This window comes from Rhinopithecus bieti, unplaced genomic scaffold (assembly GCF_001698545.2).
Source record: "Rhinopithecus bieti isolate Rb0 unplaced genomic scaffold, ASM169854v2 scaffold_13710, whole genome shotgun sequence".
Classification (NCBI taxonomy): domain Eukaryota; kingdom Metazoa; phylum Chordata; class Mammalia; order Primates; family Cercopithecidae; genus Rhinopithecus; species Rhinopithecus bieti.
Genome location: NW_016807962.1, coordinates 2,130,209 through 2,154,836, shown reverse-complemented (window position 1 = coordinate 2,154,836; position 24,628 = coordinate 2,130,209). Strand labels below are relative to the sequence as shown.

General features: G+C 40.8%; 1 protein-coding gene across 1 annotated transcript in view; it reads right to left on the bottom strand.

Annotated features, from left to right (window-relative positions):
• CDK5RAP2 (CDK5 regulatory subunit associated protein 2) overlaps positions 1-24,628 on the bottom strand; it is a 200,627-nt gene that overhangs the window by 85,214 nt on the left and 90,785 nt on the right. Inside the window, 4 exon segments of the mRNA XM_017884203.1 lie at positions 1,713-1,813; positions 11,666-11,809; positions 15,672-15,823; positions 15,826-15,841. Coding sequence (XP_017739692.1) covers positions 1,713-1,813; positions 11,666-11,809; positions 15,672-15,823; positions 15,826-15,841 — 413 coding nt within the window.

Genomic DNA, 24,628 nt, shown 5'->3' with positions numbered 1-24,628 from the left:
CACTCCCCCGCCACCTCCCCCCACACCACTCGCCAAGTGAAAATGACCAGCAGCTGAGGTTTCTGAAAAAACTCACTTTCAGGGAGTGACGCCTACTCCCAGAATTTCAGCGGCATGTTTTCATTTTCCCTAAACTCATTTCCTATGAAAAAATCTGGAAATTATCTCATAATTTAGAAGATCAACACAGTGGGGAGGGGCATTCCTGCACAGAACATTTCCCAAGTGCCTACTCTGTACCAGGCCCTGGGGAGCCGAGACAGTAAGGTGGGACCCCTGCCCCGAGGTGAGGAGGCACAGCAGGCACAGATCTACACAAGGTGACCTCCCCATGCAGGGCAGAAACACAGAGGCAACTGTTCTGGGGATTAGCAGGACCGCTTGACAAAGGTAACATTCAAGCTAAATTCTAAAGGACTGGGAGGAGACAAAGTAGGGGAAAGGTTGGGAATAGGGTAGGAAAAACAGGTGAAGGTATAGACCAGGGAACGATAAAGAGCTCACTATGGTGAGAGTAGAGGACATACAAGAGGGAGAAATGAGGGGTGATTCTTTTTTAACTTTTTATTATAGAAAAGTTTAGACATACATAAAAGGGGGGAAAAAAAACTACTGTAATGAACTGCTCCCCCATCTACACATACCTCAGCCCCAACAATCAGAGAACCAGGGCCAATCTTGTTCTTTTGATATCCCCACCTTCTTCCTCAGCTTCTGCACAGTTTGGAAATGAATCCCAGACATCATATCCTTTCAACTGTACCCATTCCACTGTGTAGAGAGTGGTGGCCAACACTTGTAATCCCAGCACTTTGGGAGGTGGAGGCGGGTGGATGCTGAGGTCAGGAGATTGAGACCATCCTGGTTAACACAGTGAAACACTGTCTCTACTAAAAATGCAAAAAATTATCCGGGTGTGGTGGTACATGCCTGTAGTCCCAACTACTTGGGAGGTTGAGGCAGGAGAATCGCTTGAACCTGGGAGGTGGAGGTTGCAATGAGCAGAAATCACACCACTGCACTCCAGCCTGGGCAACAGACCAAGACTCAATCTCAAAAAAAAAAAAAAAAAAGGATTTCTCAATTCTGAGAAATCCCTGAGGCCAACCCTGCGTGTACAGATACGTGGACAGAGGCCCAGAGCAGCACTTGCCTGTGGACACAGAGCTAGAAAATGGGAGAGCCAGGGCTAGAACAAGGCCTCTCAATCCTAGAGTTGGCTCTCCCCACCACACCTTGCTGGCAGCAACTCATTTCAGCAATTCTGCAGAGACAGGGAGACTTGTTTGAGTCCCAGGGTTCTGTCACTTGACATCTGTGTGACTTTGAGCAAGTAACTTACCCTATCTTAGTTTTCATGACCTTATAGAAAACAGGGATAGCATTATTATTACTTCACAGAAAGGCTGTGGGGATCATATGAGATAATACACAAAGAAGCACTTTCTAAATATACAATAAAGTATTTTTAAAACCTGAGTAATCATGATTTTAAAACCTGAGTAATCAATTTTGTTGCCAAAAATCAGACAATTCTTGATAGAAAACAGGTACATGTGACTATTAAATAGGGCAATCGCCACCCAAGCTTTATAAGCTCCATAAGCAAACTGGCAGGGCGTTGCTGCCTTAGAGATCACCAGCACTGATTGAAGGGGTGCGTGTGTGTGTGTTCGCATTCACATGTGTGATGTCCAGACAGAAACCCTTACCTGTCTGATTCCTGCAGAGATTTGACCAGATGGGTATAGATGTCCCGCTCTTTCTTTAAGACCTGAATCAGCTCTTGACAGTCTGATGATTGTTTCTCTTCCTGGAAATGACAAAGAGCATTTGACATTAAGGGAAGAATTTTGAAAGAGTACATCCTTATATTATGCAAACATATGTAGCTAGTCCCAGTTTTTAAAACCAAACGAAGGTGAGGCCCTGTGCCTGGCTCTGGCTCAGGTCACAGTCAGAGAGCACCACCTTCAGGAGGAGTGGGGAATGACTGCCCATCACTTATCCCAGAAAGAAGCTGAGAGCTGAGCTTCCAATACTGCTTCCAACAGCTGCTAGGAAGACGCATCAGTTATGGGATTAGCCCATCGTGAGACTGTCATCCCTCAGAGCTGCTGGTCATCGTTTCTACAACACTACAAAAAAATGTCTTTCCTTATTTACTGTTGCTCCAAAGAAGAGAAATTCACAAACCAAAACCTGGCAAGTATTGGGGACTAGGGATTTAGTGACAGTCAAGTAGAAGAGGTCAACCAAGGCATTCTTGGGAGGCATCCAGAGCACAGTGATGATGAAGAGATCTGAGGTGGATCTCTGCCACTTACTGGAGGTATGATCTTGGGTAAGTAGCTTAACAAAACTCTTTGAGCTTCAGTCTCCTCATTTATGAAATGGGGATGTCATTTTATGAATTCACATTCACAAATGTGAAATTTTTTAATGTTCAAAATTTGGTTCTGCCACCTACCAGTTCTGAGACTCTGGGAAGTTACTTATTAGGAGCCTTCGTATTCTCACCTGTAAAACTGGTGGACAATTACCACTGCCTTGTGGAGTTATGGAGCAGATGAAAGATAAACTGTGTACTATAAGGAACCAGGGATACCTGGAGAAATTGCTGATTCCCGTATTAGGACAAGGAAAATCAGGAACAACAAAAGATATGTGCATAGCATTTTATTGTGCCAAAAAATGAGGAAGTGCTTATAGAACAGTGGTTGCCAGGGGCTGGAGGGATGAGGATATGGGAGATGTTGGTGAAAGGGAACAAAGTTTTAGTTATGCAAGATGAATAAATTACAGAGATGTAATACACAGCATGATGACTATAAGTAACAATACCTTGGCCAGGCACAGCGGCTCACACCTATAATCCCAGCTCTGTGGGAGGCCAAGGTGGGAGAATCACTTGAGGCCAGGAGTTCAAGATCAGCCTGGGCAACATAGTGAGACCCCATCTCTACAAAAAAGTAAAAAATAAAAACATTCGCAGGATACGGTGGCATGCCCCTATAGTCCCGGCTACTTGGGAGGCTAAGAGAGGAGGATCCCTTGAGCCCAGAAGTTTGAGGCTGCAATGAGCTAGAATCATGCCACTGCACTGAAGCCTGGGCAACAGAGCAAGACCCTGAAATAACAAGCAAACAAACAAAAAATACTGTATTTTACACTTGAAACGTGCCAAGAAGGTAGAGCTTAGGTTTTTTCATCACACAAAAAAAGGTAACAATGTGGGATGATAGATATGCCAATTAATTTGATTATGGTGATCATTTCACAATGTGTATATATATATATATATATCAAAACATCTAGTGTACCTTAAATATATGCAATTTTAATTTGTCAATTATAACTCAAAGCTGAAAAAATTTTTTAAAGAAATGCTTAAATAATGATGGAATGTTGTCAAAAGGACACACAGAGCCAGTTTGGAAAGGCTCCCACAAGCAAAATCTGGGGATGATTTGAGCATTGAAATAAATAATGAGTAATGGTTTATAACCCACTGATAATAACTGATAGTAACAGATTGTAATCCACCAAATAAAATAGGAATTCATAAATCTATACTGATATGAATAGGAGGGGAAAAGAGTAGGTTTTCTTTATAGAAAAATGATGACTAATAAATGTAGAAAGAATGATGGAATTAGAAAAATCACCCTTCGCCAGCCATCACAGTAATAAATAATTACCAAGAAACACAAAAGGACGCTAACACTAGTAGGTAAAAGTTTGAAGATCGAGATACTTATATAGACTCAAAACACCTCCCCCAAAATATTTATTAAATACAAAGGGAAAAAAGCATAACTAGACAGTCAAGACACCTGGCAGACACTATCTTGATAAAGTTATCAAAGTTAGCATGGCTAGTAATGGGGCAAATCCAACTGTGTACCATCAGACAGGACACAATGAGAAGAATACAGCATCGCTACCATGATATTCCTGCCAAAGATGCATAAACTGAATCTAATCAGCAAGAAAACACCAGACAAACAACCCAAACTGAAGGGACATTCTACGGTATAACTGGCCTGGGCACTTCAAAAGTGCCAAGGTTATGAAAGTCAAGGAAAGATTTTAGAACTGCTCCAAACTAAAGACTAAAGAATCATGACTATTAAATGCAAGGCATGATCCTGAATAGGATCCTTTTGCTACAAAGGGTGTTATTGAGACAAGTGATGAAATTCGAATGAGTCTGAGGATTAGAAGGTAGCGTTGAAGGAAATTAGTCCAGGCTAATTTCCTGGTTGTAGTGGCTGGGCTGAGGTTATACAGGAGAATGTTCCTGTTTATAAGAAATACACATTAGCACATTCAGAGGGGACAAGGCTTCACATTGGCAACTTTCAGAAGGCTCAGAAAAAATATAATCCTTTATTTTTGTACTTTTCTACAAATTTAAAATGATTTCAAAATAAGAAAAAACATTAAAATGAAGTTAATGCATACAGAATATCCAGCACAGTGCCTATCACCAACTAAGTGCTCTCTAAATGCTGGAGGTGGATGTTCAGTTCGTGAAGAAATTGGGGCTGCAAACAGCCTTTGTAGTTCACATTGACTTGCGTTTTCTCCTAAAGCTAAGATACCACCTACGACAGGGGTTTTCAACCTGATTAAAATTTACAGGCTGAAGGAATATGAGCAAGGGAAAAAAATTACATCTCTATTTCCACTAACCTCTAACTGAAATTTAGCATTACCTTCAATTATGAATTGAAGGAATACTGCTATTGCTACAAACCATAGTAATACTAGTGGTATTACCTTGACTTTGTCATCAAAAGAAATAGTTATTTTGTATATATTGCAGATATCTCAAAATATTCATTCTTATCACTACTTCATAACTACGGTAGTTACTTATACTCACCACGATATCTTACTAGTTAACATATTAATAAGTAATATTAATTAAGGAAGCACCATTTCCATAGCATAATTTGTATTTTGATAACCTAATTTCAAAATATTTGGTTTCCTTTAGAATCTTACACATATATTGTATGCATTTAAACATTTTTTCAAGCTAGGGGTCTCTGGCTTCAGTAGATTCCCAAAAGGATGCAGAGGGCAAAAAAGGTGAAGAAGCCCTGATCCAGGGGAATACTGTTATGCTTCCAATCCTGACAAAACAAGGCCAAGGCACCACCTGCTAATTAAAGCTTTTAGATGCTAAACCACCAGTCTGGTCATGATAAGTTCGTCATCCAGACTGCTGGAAATGTCAGGCCCTTTTGTAAATCATGCCACATGTCACTGGCACAAGGAGTTCCCAAATGCCTTTTGTACACAACAACAGAATCATGTGGGATTCTCTCAGCTCCCACCTGCACACAACCACGTGAGCAGCCAGAGGACCTCAGAGAAGAGTGGGAAGGATTTAAAGAGGACATCAAGACCAAGGAGGCTCTCCAGGACCAGTACGCCAGCCACCATGCTAAGTGCTTTCCAGGCATTTTCTCATTTAATCTTCACAATGACCCAATGTGCTTACATGTTACTACATTCCCTATTTTAGAGATGAGGAAACTGTAACACAGAAGGCTGTTCATGCTCAAGGTCAGGATGGTGAGGCCAGGTGTGGGCTTCAAGGCCCATTCTCTTCAGCCCACCCATCACTGCCCCATAATAGATGCCTTAAATATAATGCATCTGGGTGCTTGGCAAGGGTAACATCATCACTGTCAGCCACATAAAGGCCAGCAAAAGAAAATAAGAAAAGCCAGTGACAAAATAAGAAAATCTATTGTTTCTTGAGCACTTAACATGAGGGGCAGTGATGATTAAGAATGTGTGACTTTATGAACTATGCGACCTTGAATTAGTTACTCAACCTCTCTATGTCAATATTCTTTTTCTTTCCTTTTTTTTTTTTTCAGATGGAGTCTTGCTCTGTCACCCAGGCTGAATGGAGCACAGTGGCGCAATCTCTGCTCACTGCAACCTTCACCTCCTGGGTTCAAGCAATTCTCCTGCCTCAGCCTTCCGAGTAGCTGGGACTACAGGCGCACGCCACCACACCCGGCTAATTTTTTGTATTTTAGTAGAGACGAGGTTTCACCGTGTTGTCCAGGCTGGTCGTGAACTCCTGAGCTCAGGCAATCCTCCTGCCTCGGCCTCCCAAAGTGCTGGGATTACAGGCGTGAGCCACCGTGCCTGGCCTGTATGCTAATATTCTTACCTCTAAGTAGTGGTAATAATTCTACATACGTCCTGGAGCATAAAAGAGATTAAATGAGTTAATCCAGACAAAGTTCTCAGAATGATGCCTGGCTTGAAGCAAACACTTGATAAATGTCAGCTGTTACCATTATTCTTATGCTCCAAGTGCTATACTAGCTACTGACATATTATCTCTAGTCACCACAGCATTCCAGGGAACTTCCCATTTTTCAGATGATGAAACTGACTCTGTGGGAGCAGAAGTAACTTGTTAGAGTCCACTAAGCTAGTAACTGGTAAAGTCAGAATTTGTGTCTAAGTATGTAACTTCAAAGCCAACCAAGAAAGATTGGGGAAAAAAACGGTAAACATGGATTTCTGACGGATGGCACAGAGACTCCAGGAATGTATGCATGTAGGACCCAGTATCTTAACAGGACCTCTGCAGGCTGGCTGTTAGTCCTACAGGAGGACAGCCCACTGCCTGCCACACCAGGGCCTGGATCTCAGTTCAGGCTCTTTTCTTCTTTCTGGCAGCTATTCCAAAGGTTCCTCAGAATTTTCAGGCCACCACTCTCCTCAGCTCCTGCCCTCCTCCCTTCCTCCTGCCCTTGCATCTCAGTGGAACTGGGAAATCCCTCCATCAGAGTCCCGGGGGGAATGCCTATCCCCCCGAGACCCAGTGCTGTCATTTACCATTCTCCACTGGCACACTCCAGAGCACTTTACAGGATCTGCTCAGGCCAAACCTCATCAGGAAGCCCTTCCTTGACTGACAGAGATGTCCTCCTCCAGCCCCCAGAGCTGGCATGCCAGCCACCTGTTTACAAGGCTGAGGGCTCCTGGCAAGCAGCAGTGTCCTGAGTCAGGCACAGTGTCTGGCACAAATCAAACGCTGCCACAAATAATTGCTAAACTGATGATTAAGTAGGTAAGAGGGGAACTCAGAGACTGATATGAATCTTAAGAGCAGAGATTCCTGGGGATATTTTGCATAATGGAAGTCAGAGTGAGTCAACGTCTTCCTAGAAGCAAATTGCTTACCCATGTTAAATAAATGAACTCTCTGAAGCCATTTGGGTCCCATTTCATCAATCACCTATTCCCCTGCGTTGAATCATGCCCCATTAGAATGAAGTCATTTGGCTCCCTCAGCAGAGCTGACAAACCAGTAGATCTCCTCAGCACACAGGCAGGTGGCCAGGCTGCCCAGAGGGGAGTCATGAGAAGCACATGCTGAGCAGGAGCAACCAACCTCCACTACCCCCTCTCCACCCAGCCCCTCCAAACAAAAAGCAACCCAGACAGTAGGTCTCTCAGTGCAGAGAAGACTCATCACTGCTGCACATCTGCTGGTGTCTGGCTCTTCGATGTGTTCTCCATGGCCCTTGGAATGACCACCCCGCTCACCGCATTCCCCTGCCTCACCTGAGAACTGTCCCTACAACACAGGGGTGAGTCCCAAGAAGACTCCTCTCCTTTGTAAGCCAGGCCCTGGGCCCACTTGCTAAACCAGTATAGTTCTCTCCCAGGAACTGAGAGATTTAAACCAAGACACCAGACAGCTGGGAGTCTCTGGGTCAGTGTCATGTCACCGACAGAGCCCTAGAGTCTGGGACTTCTGTGGTTGAAGTCCATGGTGCTGCCCCAGTTTCACCCTCCCCAAAGTGTGGCTGCTCAAGTCTTGCCTGTCATATGTGACAGCCTCAAGTCTGCTCCCAATCAATATCCCCTTTCGTGGTGGTTGTGCTCAAACTATCCAATGTGAGGTTCTGCGGCCTGCAACCAAAAGAACCTTAACTAATCCACTTCCATTATTTCTAATCCTCTCAAAAGGCAGGCATGTAACTGTCCACTTCACAGATGAGGAAAGTGAGTTTCAGAGGCATTAAGTGAGTTGCCCAAGATCACAGACCTAAGTGAGTAGCAGGACTGGCATTCTGACGCCAAAGCCGGGCATTTTCTACTTTACCATAGTTTCCTTAATGACTTGAAGGAAACACATGTAACGTGCAGACCACATCTAAAGAGACAGCAGACCCGTAATGAGAAAGCTTAATGGATCACTTCTTGGTAATCAGGCAATTTAGAGGCCTGGTAGGTAGATGGGGTCTATCTATTTCAGTAGCTATGTCACAGCCCTGCAACAAAGACATTAATTTTAATACTCGGAAAATTCAGCAGCGATGTCCCAACCATGTCAATAACCAAGCTATCAATCTCTGGCTGCAGTAAGTTAAATATAATCAGTGTGTTGTGCTCTCTATTCTTCAATTCCCTAGTCATCTAGCATTAATTCTCAGGATCACACAATGATCAGAAGGAAAACAGACTGCCCAGAGTCTATGGAGACATGATCATAGCCTCAAGTTCTTTCTAGAAATGGGCAGAGGATAAAGTCTAAACCAACACAAAATAGCCAAGGGCACAGCAGAATAAATTCACATTTTCTACAAAGACAGAACTATGATCTGAAAAGCACACCTTTCTTGGGGCCGGGGGAGTGGGGGTACGACTGTAAGGCTGCAACAGTTGGGATTTCTTAAAGTGACACCAGAAATTTACAATTCTTAAATGATCACTTAAAATTCTTTTGTTGCTGTTGTTTTGTTTTTTAAAAAGACTGGGTCTCAGCCAGGAGAGGTAGCTCATGCCTGTAATACCAGCAATTTGGGAAGATGAGGCAGGAGGATCACTTGAGGTCAGGAGTTTGAGACCAGCCTGGCCAATGTGGTGAAACCCTCTCTCTAACAAAACTACAAAAAAATTAGCCAGGCATGGTGGCACATGCCTAGAATCCTAGATACTTGGGAGGCTGAGGCGGGAGAATCACTTGAACCCGGGGGGCGGAGGCTGCAGTGAGCCAAGATCATGCCACTGCACTCCACCCAGCCTGGGTAACAGAGCAAGGCGCTGTCTCAATAAATAAATAAATAAATAAATAAATAAATAAATAAATAAACAAAGAGACTGGGGCTCACTCTGTGACCCGGGCTGGAGTACAGTGGCATGATCATAGTTCACTCTAGCCTCAAACTCCTGGGCTCAAGCAATCTTCTTGCCTCAGCTTCCTGAGTAGCTGCTACTACAGGCATGCACCACTGTGCCAACCTGATTTTTGTAATTTTTTTTTTTTTTTTTTTTGTAGATGCTGGGGTCTTACTAGGTTGCTAAGACTGGTCTCCAACTCCTGGCCTCAAACAATCCTCCTGTCTCAGCCTCCCACAATGTTAGGATTACAGGTATGAGCTATGATGCCTGGCCAATAAATCTCTATCTGCAATTTGCAATTCATCTTGCAGAACACAATTAAAGCCTTTGCTAAAATACTTAGGTATTTGACACAGTAATTTAAATATCACCAGGATCTGAATATTACCAAAATGCCCAGCCAGTAACTTTATATTTCTGGTCATATGAAGTACATCACCCAGCACAAAACAACTAAAAACAAAATGATAAAACTGAAATTTTAAAATACCCAACCTGTCCAATAAATTTATAAGCATTTTGTTCAACATTTACATACCGTTTTTTTTTGGGGTGGGGGGAGTCTCGCTCTGTCGCCAGACTGGAGTGCAGTGGCACAATCTCGGCTCACTGCAACCTCCGCCTCCCGGGTTCAAGCAATTCTCCTGCCTCAGGCTCGTGAGTAGCTGGGATTAAGGGCATGCACCACCACACCCAGCTAATTTTTGTATTTTCAGTAGAGACGGGATTTCACCATGTTGGCCAGGATGGTCTCGATCTCTTGACCTCGTGATCCACCTGCCTTGGCCTCCCAAAGTGCTGGGATTATAGGAGATACTTTTTACATGACTAAAATGTGATTCAAAATAGCATTTTAGTTTAACTAAATACATTCATAGTAATGAAGATATTTCCATCTAAAATAACCTGATGAGCTGCTATCTTGGTGTGAAACAGACTATGCCTTATATTACAGGTTAATGTGAATCTTAGCCAACTGAAGTTGGTCAAAATCAAATTCACTAAATGCTAGTTAGAATGACAAAATATTAGCCCTCTGAGATTTAGTTATAAGACTTGCCCCAGGTTACGTAAGTGAAATGACAGAGTCAACAGAGAGAAATCCAGGCCTCCAGATTGCTGGCCCAGCCCAAGGGCTCCACAAGTCCATGCTGATGCTCTCAAGAGAAACAGCAAAATGCAAATACACAAACGGTCAGAATTAAGAAACAGCTCCAACTGCTCAGCCAATGATATCCCCAGGACAAGCTCTGATACTGAGCAGATACACAGCACAGTGGCTAGCACTGGTTGCTAAAATACTGAAATACTTCCACACCAGTTGGAAAATAAACCCTGGTCCATCCACTCCAACCATGCTAGCTGCCCTGGTCCCTCCCTAGGGACCTCCCAGGAGGTCCCTAGTAGTTTTTAAACTACAGGGTTGGTGCCTGGCACAGGAGCAGGCCTCCAGGTCCCCACTCCAGCCCTAGTGCCCAAGTCTTTTCTGAAGGCTGATGCCCATGCTGTACCAGTTGTTAATTATTTTAAGAATCACCCTTCACAAACCTGCAAGTCACAATTAGAGCCATTCATCAGAAAACTAATTTGCATAAGAGTTCTCTATCTTCCAAATGTATGAACTTAATTTAAGCCAGTTTTTTTTTTTTTTTTTTTTTTTTTTTAAGTTAATTCTTTTCCTTTCCCATATCTGGCTGCCTGGTTGCATTATTCATTCACTCACTCAACAAATATTTACACAGCCAGGCAACAGGCCGAACACTGGGATTTGGAACATGTGCCAGTTCCCTACCCCAGAAGTGCCTGCCCATGGTGCTATACAGGAGCCCAGGTGAGGGGAAGCAGAAAGGTGGATCCCATAACTCCAATGCACAGAGTAAGTACCATGAGGGGCACTTACTAGAGGGGACCGCACTACTAAGCAGGATCAGGAAAGACTCCAGAGAGAAGGTGACACTAAAATGGCACCTGCAGAGATGTTCAGGAGTTAGCATGTAAACAAGGAGGGAAAAATCATTCCAGGCAGATGGAACTACACACGCAAAGACACAGAGAGGTACAAACATGGTGTTTTCAGGAATCTGTAAGAAATTTGCTATTGCTGGAGATGAAAGAAAATGAGATTGGAAAGATGATTTGAGGCCAGATAAGGAAGGGCCTGCTGTGCCATTTTTTGTGTGAATTTAAACAGGAACACTTAACACTTGGGATTACATAGTTCTTAAGAGGTAAGCCCTGATAGAGCAAATGAGGCTTCTGGTTCAACAAGTTGTGATTTCTCAGTTTCGTGTGCAGTGCAAAGACTAATATTCAGTTGAAGGATATTAATCTGTAACGTGGTAGGCTAAGAACTCCTCCTCCTACCTGTTGTAGGCTCAATTATCAACAAGAAGCCATTTGAGGATCTCTAGATCAAAGGAGTTATCAAGTATGTTTCAAAAAAGTATATGAATCCATTCGCATGTGAATGTCCAATTTCAGTCAAGCTTACCTTAGAGAAGATGGTTTTGCTGCCTGGTGACTGTTGAGAAGAGCACTTTTCTGTTATTAAGCCTTCACTCCTGAGCTCGAGATCCTCTGCAGTCATTAAATAGCGGTTCTGTTGTATTACTTCCAAATCTTTTTCATTGAATTTCTAATGAAATAAAACAAATTATAAGGAAGTTGACACCAAGAAAAAAATATTAAGAAATTGTCCCAAACTCCTTAAGGAAAAATATTTTGTTTCTTCACAATACTCCTATATCCCCTACATAATTTTCATCATTCCAAAACACTAGGCAATTACAAAACTGTCATGCAACTCCATTTCTATGCTGTTACAACTTGCAGAATAGCTGCATGCCAGCAAAGCAGAGCCAAGGACGGTGGCAGTCGCTACAAACCATACTCGCTCGCCACCACTACCAGTGGGCGTGGAGGACAAAGTCAGGCTCTGACCCAACAGACCTGGTTCCAAACCTAGGTGCACCCTGCTCAGGATGCGATCATTTCCAGCCCTGCAGGCTTATGGAGATGATTACAAGACTTGTACATCAAAACCCAATGAAGTCTTAGTCTCTCTTGAAATGTTACAAATTTGATAAAACTTGAACTGTGCATATCCAAAAGGAGATCTAACTTCCAGGAAAAAAAGCCAAGACTGCAAATACTGCTTTAGGGTCTGGTCACATATAAAAGGCTCCCTCATGATCACACACAATACGATTCCACTGACTGAACCCTTCAGAAGATCTAACATCCAACAACACAACAGGACTGGAGACTGTATCTCTAGTCTTCTGCGTGGAATCTATTCCTAACGATTTAAAATCCTGGTAACTCCTGAACTAGGATTCTGTCCACTCTTGTCAAAAATTAAGGGTAAGAACCACATCTTATTCCTAAGCACCTAGCAGAACTAATGTATCCTTTCAAATTTTTATGAGAAATTCGGTGAACACAAACAAAAAAAGTAGAGGTAATTCTTTATAAAAACCCATTGAACTGTAATAGAAAGAACTAGGAATCAAACAACCAATACTGACTTTCTAGAATTGTCACAATACAGTTGTGCTTAAATTACACCATTCATTTTCATTTTTCTAAAGTCCAATTATAGATATATATAGTTTAACAGTCAAATAGTACTACAAGGCTTAAATGGAAAATGGTGTCCTCTCCCTCTCCTCTACTCTCACCTCTCAAATCCCACTCCCAGAGAAAAACAATTTTCAACTCTTTAGCTATTTCTTCTGCTATATACCTCCATGTTTCTATATTACATTCCTATTCTTACATGGCTTGGTTTCTTATGTTCAGATTTTACCTACTGGTTCCTACCATAGAAGTTTAAGGATTCAGCTCTTATATCCTCTGTCCCTCAACCCTTTTCCTAATAATATCCCAATTTTAGGTAAATCAATATTCTGCATTTACATTACACCCAAGCAGATACTGCTCATGACTTAACCATACAGTGTTCTGTGATCACACATCAAAAAATTGACTATTTGCATTTTAGTTTCTTGGAGAAATCCCAACTGAAGCCCTCAAGAGTTCAAATCTAGGCTTTCTATATAAGCAGCTCAGCTCTCATCCCAGGACTTCCCTTCACCACATGCCACGTGAATTCCCTACTTTCTGGAGCCCACGTCGCTCTCTTTTGGTTATTCTCTCCCATTTGGTTATTCCTTTATACATATGGAATCATCCTACAAGAGCTTCCTGCAAAAGAGTACATAGGAGGCAGATGACCGTAGGTACCAAATGTCTGAAAATGCCTTTATTCTGCCCTCACACTTGCTGACAGCTTAGCTGAGTACAGAACGCTGGATTGGAAATTACTTTTCTTCAAAATCTGAAAGCATTGCTCTTCCATCTTCTGGTTTCCAATGTTGTTGCTGAGAATTCTGATGTCATTCCAAGTGTGGGTTCTTCGTATGTGACCTGTATTCTCCTCTCTGTGGAAGGCTTTCAGGTCCTCTCTTTATCCCTGTGTTCTGAAATTTCAAAGTGACACACCATGGGGTATGGGTCTTTTCTCATTCTTTGTGCTAGAAACATCGCAGGCCCTTTCAATGTAGAAATAGTTGTCCTTCCATTCTGGGGAATGTTCTCCTATTACTTTGAAAACTTCCTTCCCTCTGCTTTGCCTGTTCTGTCTTTCTGGAACTCCTATTAGTCATATTTTGGACCTCTTGTATCAAGCCTCTAGGTTTCTTATCTTTTCTCTCCCATTTTCTCATCTTTTTATTTGTTTCTATTTTCTGAAAGACTCAACTTTATCTTCCAACTTTTCTCACTCTTCTTTTAAACATTTTTATATTTGCAATCATACTTTCAATCTCCAATAGGTCATTCTTCTTTTCCAAATATCTTTTTTGTCAGAGCCTTATCTAAAGGTGTTATAGCCTGAATTTTTGGATTTTTAAAAGCTGTCTTGTTTTTTCCTCCTTGCATGTTTCTTATTTCTTCTATGTACCTCTGCTCTGTTTGGCCTTTGTCTTAACTCTTTTTTTTTTTTTTTTTTTTTTGAGAAGGAGTTTCGCTCTTGTTGCCCGGGCTGGAATGTAGTGGCACGATCTCAGCTCACCGCAACCTCCGCCTCCCAAATTCAAGCAATTCTCCCGCCTCAGCCTCCCAAGTAGCTGGGATTACAGGCATGTGCCACCACACTCAGCTGATTCTGTGTTTTTAGTAGAGATGGGGTTTCTCCATGTTGGTCAGGCTGGTCTTGAACTCCCGACCTCAGGTTATCTGCCGACCTCGGCCTCCCAAAGTGCTGGAATTTCAGGCATGAGCCACCACACCAGGTCATCTTTCCTCCTAAATTCTTTTCTCCTATTTGATAAACCCAGGCCATGCACCTACTTTTAGGGGTTAGAAGTATTCAGCAGCTCTGAGAGTGTGGAAAGGATCCATCAAAGGTGGCCTCACAGTGAGGTGCTCAGGTGGGGGCCCAGGTATTTTGCTGGAGGACCCCCCAATTGTCAGCATCTTTCCATTGTTTCTCCCCTCCGAAGCATCTCACTGCTGGGCATGCACACTTCCACTCCCTCCCTGTTTTCACTTAAGTGGTCACTCCTGCTTTCAGTTACATCTGGTGACCCCATAGCCAGAGCTTCTCTGGTTTAAGGTCTCCAGAGATCTCCCGCTTGTGAGGAGAGGGTCACCTATAACTGCTTAGAATTCCAGCCAGTCTCCCATTTTTAAAGTTACCAGGTATACCCAATGCATGCCATGCCTTTCTGGGGGTTCTGTAGCAGAAATCAGCTTGCTTCTTGTTGGCTTTTTGTCCCAAAGGCATGTAGCTGTGTGGAGAAAGCTGAATCCTATGCCCTTAACATGGTCACCCATCCACTTAGCCAAATTTTTTTCTGTCTTTTTTTTCTTTTTACCTCTTTTGTCTACAAGCCACACTTATCCAAAATTCTGTTGACAACTCACACTTGCTATTATACCTCCTTCCATTCTCCTAGTTAGTCCCTGTGGGTTTATACCTTTTTATTCTTCCACTGTTATTTTAATGAGGTTTCTGTAGGAAGCAGAGTTAAATGCCTGTGTTTACTCCATCATGGTTATCTGTAAGTCTGAGATGAATCTCAAAAATTCACTACATGATCAAACAAGAAGGGTACTCCTAAAGAAAAAGGAACAGTCAGAAGAAAAGTAAAGGGGAGTGAAAGAGCATGGTATAAATAAGTAACAGGAAATATTTGCAGTAGAAGAGCCTCAGTGAAGTAGCCTGAGCACTAGGGCAAAACAAGCCAGAGCGTGACTCTAGGCTCTGCTATGTAGTCGTCATAGGACCCAGGATACGTTTCTTCCCTTCTCTGAGTATCTGTTTCACCACACTTACCTCCCTGGTGGCTGAAGCCCAAATGACATCATGAAAGCTCTAAAGTATTCTGAAACATAGCAATGATTACTGTAATCATAAATATTTCTGCAAAAGAATTGTTTTTAAAAAACAACCCATGCCAAATGAAAAAATTTAAATACAAAAGTTACAGTACCTGAAGTAACATGTCCTTGTGATTGGTACTTTCTGTTAGATGTTTGATCACTTGCTCTTGATTGTGCAATTTTTTACTGCTTTCACTCAAAAGATTCTTATAACGATTTTCCATTGCTTTCTCTCTTTCATTCACTTCATTGCGTAATTTTCAACCTCATTTCTAAGATCCTACCAGAAGAAAATGAAAAAATGGAATATATTTAACAAAAATTTCAATCTCTTATGTGTTTGACTTGCTAAATTACTGCTACAAGAGAACAAGATAATAGATGTATTTAAGGCAATATACAAATGTATATTTCCTTCTCACTTAAAATCTTACAAAAACCACTATAAGAATAATCTGAGGCCGGGCGCGGTGGCTCAAGCCTGTAATCCCAGCACTTTGGGAGGCCGAGACGGGTGGATCACGAGGTCAGGAGATCGAGACCATCCTAGCTAACACGGTGAAACCCCGTCTCTACTAAAAAAATTCAAAAAACTAGCCGGGCGAGGTGGTGGGCGCCTGTAGTCCCAGCTACTCGGGAGGCTGAGGCAGGAGAATGGCGTAAACCCGGAAGGCGGAGCTTGCAGTGAGCTGAGATCCGGCCACTGCACTCCAGCCTGGGTGACAGAGCGAGACTCCGTCTCAAAAAAAAAAGAATAATCTGAAATTTGGCAAAAGATTTATGAACAGATAACTTATCACAATATTATTTAAAATGCTGGAAAACCAGAAAGAAACTAGATAGTCAACAACAGAGAAATAATTATAGAGTATGGTATTTAAAAAACACACACCCACAACTATGAGTCAAAACAAACCAGAGTATTCAACTGTACAGATAATAAGATGTTCATTATTTTCTAAATGTTAATATAAATGTCATAAGGCTATGAGGTAACACATCAAAACAAAACAGTATATCTAAGTAGAGGAATTGTGGGTAATTTTCCATTGATTTTTACTTATTTTTCTAAGTTTCCACAATTTCTATATAATCCTGTATTATCTTCACAATCAGGAAAACACTGTCTTAATACCATTTACAAAGAATTTACAATAACATTTAAAAGTTCATGTTATTCCTGTTATAGAAAAAGGAAAAAAAAGTATACAGAATGATTATGACTACCTTTAAATATGTATACTATTTGTAATACTGAAGCACTATTCATAATAGCAAAAGGCTGTAAACAATCCAAATGTCCACCAATAGAGGAATAAACTATGGTACATTCTCACAGTGGAGCACTCTTAAGCTATAAAGGAAAAGGAATGAGGACTCTCTCTATATATATAAATATACTGCCCTAAAGTAATCTTTGGAACATTTTGTTAAGTGTGTATGGCAGCAGCAGAGACCCAAGAGAAATAAGTATGGATAGCACACTGCCATTTATTTAACCACAAAACAAATTAAATCACTGCCTATAAGGTATAAGAGAGAATAAGGTAGAAGAGACAAAGACAGACACTAGAACTCATTTTACAGATGTGACACTGCAGTCATCTAAATGTTTACACAATTATCTTAAAAATAAAATAAAAATCCCCTAAAACTGAAAAAATAGCAAGCAAACAAAAGAATCTAACTTTGTAACCAGTTAACTGGTTAACCCAACAGACAGAAATTATTTCAATAACTTTGAAGCAGAATAATTTGTACATCCCTAGTGGGATATTTCTCTAAGTACAAAAGAGGTTGTAAAAAAATCTTAAACTGTTTTTAGTAATCATGTTATAAGTAATGATATTGGTAATGTTATTCTGAAACTGTGTGAGTATATATAACATATATATATTTATTAAACAATTATTGTCATAAAACCCAAAACCTTAAGTAGAAAAGAAATACAAACATAAAAGAAGTTAAAACTTGTCACTCTAAAAGTGAATTTGAAATATCAATATGAACTTCTATTTTCTGTTGTTTCCTTTCTTTCACTAAAAAAGGTTAGAATCAGTGTCCTCCTTGGTATCTAGACTAGAGTCTCTAAATGCCTTTTCCTATAAAAAAGAACAGGGTTATTTAAAGCAGTGGTTCTAAAGTACAGTCCCTAGAACAGCACAATCAGTATAACCTGCATATATGCAAATATATTGCTGGTTCTGAGAATGGAAAGGGGACTCAGACCTAGAAATCAGGTAGACTCTAGGAGCTGGAAACGGCAAGGAACTGACTCTCCTCTAGAGCCTTCAGGAGGAATGCAGCCCTGCCAACACCTTGATTTTAGTCCAGTGGGACCCATTTCAGACTTCTGACTTCTAGAATTGCAAGATAATAGATTTGTATTGTTAAGCCACCAAGTTTGTGGTAATTCGTTGAAGCAGCAATAGAAAGCTAATAATACAGTCACCATCGGAGGATTCTAGGGAACTTGTTTTGACTTTCCTGTATGAGCTGCACCTCAGGGTAACTAAATAGGTGATGAAAAACCAAGTTTCTCTTTATAGATGTATTCAGCTATAAAAGAAGGAATAATGAAATCAAATTATCACCATTTGCAAATGATCAATAGCTAGTAACATCACAAAAAGAGGGACTATCAAATATTTGAAAGTACAAATGACCATTGATGATGTAATCTTGCCAAAAAATTTAACCTGAATTTGACCATGCATCTTATCTAAACTACTACTTTACTAGAAATAGAGTCAACAGAGAAATAAGTCAAATGACATTACAGAAACAGTCAGCAAAATCCATAATGTGAAAAACTCTAAAGAACAAATGACCCAACATATTCAACAAATAAATTACATGGGGTAAAAAAAAAAAAAGAGGGAAAACCTGTTTACTTATTAAACAATAAGTTAAAAAGTTGGCCTGTAATCTCAGCACTTTGGGAGACCGAGGCAAGCAGATCACTTGAGGTCAGGAGTTTGAGACCAGCTTAGACAACATGGCGAAACTCTGTCTCTACAAAAAATACAAAAATGAGCAGGGCGTGGTGGCACATGCCAATCCCAGCTACTCAGGAGGCTGAGGCAGGAGAATCGCTTGAACCCAAGAGGCAGAGGTTGCAGTGAGCCAAGATGGTGCCACCACACTCCAGCCTGAGCAGTACAGCAAGACTCAGTTTAAAAAAAAAAAAGAAAGAAAAGGAAAGAAAGGGAAGAACGAACTCTGTAGAATCAGTCTGAATTCATGATCACACACACATACACACAGAACTGGAAAGATATAGAAATACAGATGTTTGTATGCATGTATCATATACATATTTCAGCTCTGTACACTGACAAATCCTAGAGGCAGTAACACTCCAGTAGTAATAAGGATACCCATCATTCACATCTTGGTTTCTAAATACCATTTTCCAATAAAAGAAACCAGTGTTTCTTGGGAAAATACTTGCTTCCAGGCCTGGAGCAGGGAAAATATAATACAAGATGAGCCCAAGAGATCTTGTGCTCCTAGAAAGCAAGGAATTGCTCAAAAAACAAGGAGTTATGTTGAAAAGGCACAGGAATCAATTTGAAGGAGCTCCCAATGGCCAAATATGGGTCAATTTGAACAATAAAATAAATAATGATAGTAATGGCTTATAACTTATAGAGTAAAACAACATCCCCAAGTCCATACTGATAGAAACAAATAACTAAATAATAAACAAATGCAGGAGGAGGAAGAGGACAGCTCTTCCTCATAGTAGACTTACAACTAATAAGAGTAGAAGGAAAGATAGAAAAAGAAAATAACAACTAGGCAAACACCACAGTAATAATTGTTGCAGGTAAGAATCATCAATGGATGCTAGAATTCTTCAAAGTATGAAGAGAAACAGGATATTCATATAGTCTCAAAAGATCTCCCCACAAAATTAATTATAAAGGTAATAAAATAGTGACTTTATAGTGAAGAAACCCAGAAGATTCCACTTTAACCAAGTGACTAGCACTAACCTCATCAATAATGACAGACTGACATTACGCACCTACAAATAAGATACACCAAGAAGAGCACGTCACTTCCATGCTATTCTTGCCAAAAACACACAACCTCAATCTAATCATGAGAGTGTTGGGAGAAAAGCTGAGTGTTGGGAGAAGCTGAAGCAGGGCTTGATATCTGACATAATGTAAAGAGTCTTGGAATATGCCCGGGGTCCAGGGTCTAAAACTCCTTATGGCCTTTGGAACACCAAGCTCTGTGCTGAAGGGTGGAAGGCTACCCTGATGCACCATAATCTAAGCCCAGGGCATAAAACCCCTCTTGGCTTGGACAGAATCCAGGAATCAGGGACCCCTTGTGGCTCTGGAATGTGTCTAGACTTGCTGGCTCCTTGCTCCTTGCTCTCCCAGGATTGATTGTATCGAGTTAAAAGAACCTGATCTCCATTATCTCAAGTAGCAGAACATGTTCCATATGCCGCAAAGGAAATGCTAAACTGTCACAGCTGTAGATCATGTACTTGCCCTGTCCCATATTCTCACCACCTGTTTCTTTGTTTGATCACCAACAGTCTGGGCTTCCAGAGCTCCAGGCCTTCGCAGCCTCCATACTTAGTGATGGCCCCCTGGTCCCACTTTCTCTTTCAAACTGTCTTTTCTCAGTCCTTTGATTTCGACAGACTTCGTTGCCCCCACGACCTGCTGTTGGGTCTGATCACCCCAACATGACAGAAACACCAGGCAGGCCCAAATTTAACATCATTTCACAAAATAACTGACCAGTCCTCTTCAAACCAGTCAAGGTCATAAAAGACAAAATCTGAGCAACTGTTCCATATTAGCCAAGTCTAAGCAGACATGACAATTCACTGTGGATCCTTCATGAGATCCTGAACCAGAAAAGGCTCACTCATGGGAAAACTGGCAGAATTCAAATAGAGTCTGTAGATTACTTCATAGTGTTGCATCAATGTTAATTTCCTGATACTGATAAGTATGCCACAGTTACGCAAAATGTTAACACTAGGGGATATATAGGAAGTCTCTATATTGTTTTTGCCCCTTTCCTGTATGTTTAAAATTACTGCAAAATAAAAAGGTTTAAAAAAAAAAACATATTGACGGGTGTGTTGACTCACGCCTGTAATACCAACACTTTAGAAGCCCAAGGCAGGAGGATCACTTGAGCCCAGGAATTTGACACCACCAGCCTGGGCAACATGCATGGCAAGACCCCATCTCTAAAATAAATAAATAAATAAATAAATAAAATACAATGTATACACCTTGTTTGGATCACAATTTATCTTTTTTTAGAGACAAGGTCTTAACTATGTTGTCCAAGTTTATCTCAAATTCCTGGGTTCTAGCAATCCTCCCATCTCAGTCTCCCAAAGTGCTGGGATTACAGGCATAAGCCACCACACCCATCCTTGGATCATGATTTAAACAAACTATTTCAAACAATTGCTTTTAATGAGACAATCAGGGAAATCTAAACATTTATTGGTTGTTTGGTAATTTTAAGAGATTACTACCCTTTTGAATGTGAAAATGGTACTTTTTAAAGCATACTGAAATACTGATAAAATAGTATGTCTGGGAATTGCTTAAAATAATTCAGTGTTGAAAAGGAGGGAATGAGGGGGAGGGCAGAGATGACACAAGATTAGCTCTGTTTACGATGGCTAATGCTGGGAAACAAACACATAGGGATTCAATGTACTATTCTCTCTCCTTTTGTGGGTATTCTCAATTTTCCATAATGAGCAGGGTCTTTTTTTTTTAAGGTACTTATTAGAAATCTGCAAGAAGTATCAGAACACATGATTATAGACGATTTTTTTAAATTGTGTTATTCTTTTCTCAATTTTAAAATATTTCACACTAAGCAGACACTACATTCATAATTGGTAAAGTAACATTTTTTAAAATGCTTTAAAATTGTTAATTTTTTTCTTGGGCAAAAGGATGATGATGAGATTGCCTTAAACCTTTACTCCAAACAGCCAGACCAAGAACTTATCATGAATTATAAATGTCAGTAAATAGAAATTCAATTTGGAGAAGGAAAGAAAGGGTTTTTTTATTATTATACAAATGATACTAAAGCAACATTAACGGAATTCTAAAGCTAAAGAATAAAACACTCCCCAAAATACAGTCATGGCAATATATTAAACCATTTTCAAACAGTAGGTGGCTTCTTTCAGTTCTTGTCCATCTGCAGCCCTAATTTTTGTACAGTTTTAAGTTTGGTATGGACTTTACCCTATTTCACTTTACTCCATTATACTATGGCTTACAAAGAGCACAGAGCAATTAAATAATGATGACATAAAAGAACAATTAAACAACAAGAAAAGTTTAAGAGTATAAAGTCAAGAAAAGTTTTTTGTTTTGTTTCATTTAAAGTACAGAGATGAGAAAGGTCTAGAGAGCTGCTATAATATGGAGCTTCCAACTTGGCTCTGCTCATCCTTTTAGTCTAAAGGAAGGCGGGACAGGTGATGAGGCTGTGCCTAAAGCAAAAGATACCACATGATCATACCACATGATTATACCACATGATCTTTATGCTTACCAATTTTAATGCATGTCTCTTAGGTCACTTAACTACTTTCCCACTGTCACCAACTGTTTGCTAGTACAGAAAATACAACAAGGAATAGCTGTGAGCATAAAACAAGTTTTTTTTCTAACTTCTGATTTGTTTTCTTAAGCTAAATCCCCAAAAGTAGAATTACTAGGCCAAAGGATAAGCATGTTTTCAGGATTCTTTCTATAAAGTGACAAACTTCCTTCCAAAAAAACAGTGGCAAAAATGCAATCACCAAGTGGGAGTTTTTTGTTTCACCACATCCTCACCAGCACTGATATTTTCTTAAATGTTTGCTAATTGGTATAAAAAGGTTCTTCATAAGTCTTTGAATTTGCATTCTTTGATTGCCAATCATGCTTCTATATATTTGACTATTGTTTGAATTTCTCCTTGTACAAATTGTCCTTGTGGGCCATGAATGAAAATAGTTTCAAGGAGAAAATATAATGAAAAGCTGATCTCTCAAGAATCACCCAGGGTGTACATACACAAACATACACACACAAGCTCATTTTCCCCTACATTACAAAATCTACCAAGGCAAGGTCTAGCTACCATACTAACGTTATTAGAGAAGAGGCTGATTATGAGGCTGATTATCATCATGTTTTCGCCTTCCTGATTGTGTTTTGCTGGCCAGTGACGGCTCAGAAACAGTCAATACCACCAGTGCCAGAAGAGCAACTGTGGCTAAAGACTGGGTATTGAGTGGAGTAAGGCGGGTGCTGGGAACTCCCATACCTGAAAATTCCTACACCTGGGAGCTCCCACATCTGAGTTCTATCAATAATAGAAGCTACTGTGTGTCAAGAGCCTACCATTGTTCCAGGCAAGGAGCTAGGCACTTTCATAATGACGTATTTACTCTTCACAACATAGGATGACCCACAAGGCCCCCACCAGCTGGCCTCTTCTCCTGTGGCTCTCCCCAACCAGTTCTTCTCCAACAACCCTGGCTGTCTTGCCGTTCCTCTTACACACCAGGTCAGAGCCCTTAAGCCTGCTGCTCTCTCTATCTGGAAAGTTCTCCAGGTTGCTCCCTTACTTTCTTCAAGTGAGTGCTCAACCATCATCTTCTCAGACCAGTCTTCCCTGACCATCCACACTATTCTCCACATTCCTTCCCTGCACCATTGTACCCCATGGTACCTCCTAATATAGTATTTAATTTATATGTGTATTTTGCTTACAGTTTTCCCACCAGAATGCAAATTCCATGAGGGCAGGGAGTTTTGTGTATTTTGTTGGCTGCCGTATCTCCAGCACCTAGAATGGTACCTGGCACATAGCAGACACTGTGGCAGATTAAACACAGTCATAAATTATTTGACTTTCCTTCCATCGAGAGGAGTGAACTCTATGTCCCCTCCTATTGAATCTGGGCAGCATAGCACCTGCTGTGACCATGAGACTATGGCAGAAGTGATACTGTGTCAGTTTCTGTTCTTTCCAGCCATCCCCAACAAGGTATCAGACATGTGAGTGAAAAATCATGAACCCTCCAGCCCACCCCATCCACCAGCTGAAGACCACGAGTAACCTGGGCCACCTGGAGCAGAAAACCCACCTATGCCCTGCCCAAGTCCTTGGCTCACAAACTCATGAGGTATAACGAAATGATTGTTGTTTTAAGATACCACATTTTGGGGTAATTTGTTATGCAGCAATAGATAACCAAGAAAACACTCAGTAAGCATCTGTTGGATGACTGAATGAATCAAGCAATGAGATGGATGGGACTACTCCTATTTTATGAATGAGGAAACAGGCTGAGACAGGTAATCTGCCTAAGATCACCATCACCAAGGGACAGCACCTGCCTTATTCCAGGTCTCTCTCATTCCGAATCTTCTCAGTTTGCCTCCACACCATGGTTTAGATCTCTTTTGCATGACTCACTAACGCAATGATCCCAATTCACTTAACGTACATCCAACACTCACTTCTAGAAATCTTCCCCTGAAAAATGCTGTGAAGAATACCTATGAAACCTGTGTTAAGCCAGACATTTAGGTACACCTTTAAATTCACAATAAATGTGTATGTCATCCTAGAATAATCGTGCATACCCGTCAATTCTAAAAATGTTCATGTATCATGCTGAGTAGAGTGTGCACTTTTCCTGTGCATAGTAATTACAGGTCCACTTACCTCATTTTCGAGATTCAGTTTCCTACTCTATACAAACAACTATCAGACCCATATTTTGATGTCTGGTTCAAGTTCCAGTGTATGTATATGTATTCAGCAACCATTTATTCCATTCTCCTTTTAATTTCCTTTTAATTTTTTTTTCTCTTCTCTATTTTCATTTCTTTCTTTCTTTATTTATTTTTTATTATACTTTAAGTTCTAGGGTACATGTGCATAACGTGCAGGTTTGTTACATATGTATACTTATGCCATGTTGGTGTGCTGCACCCATCAACTCGTCAGCACCCATCAATTCATCATTTATATCATGTATAACTCCCCA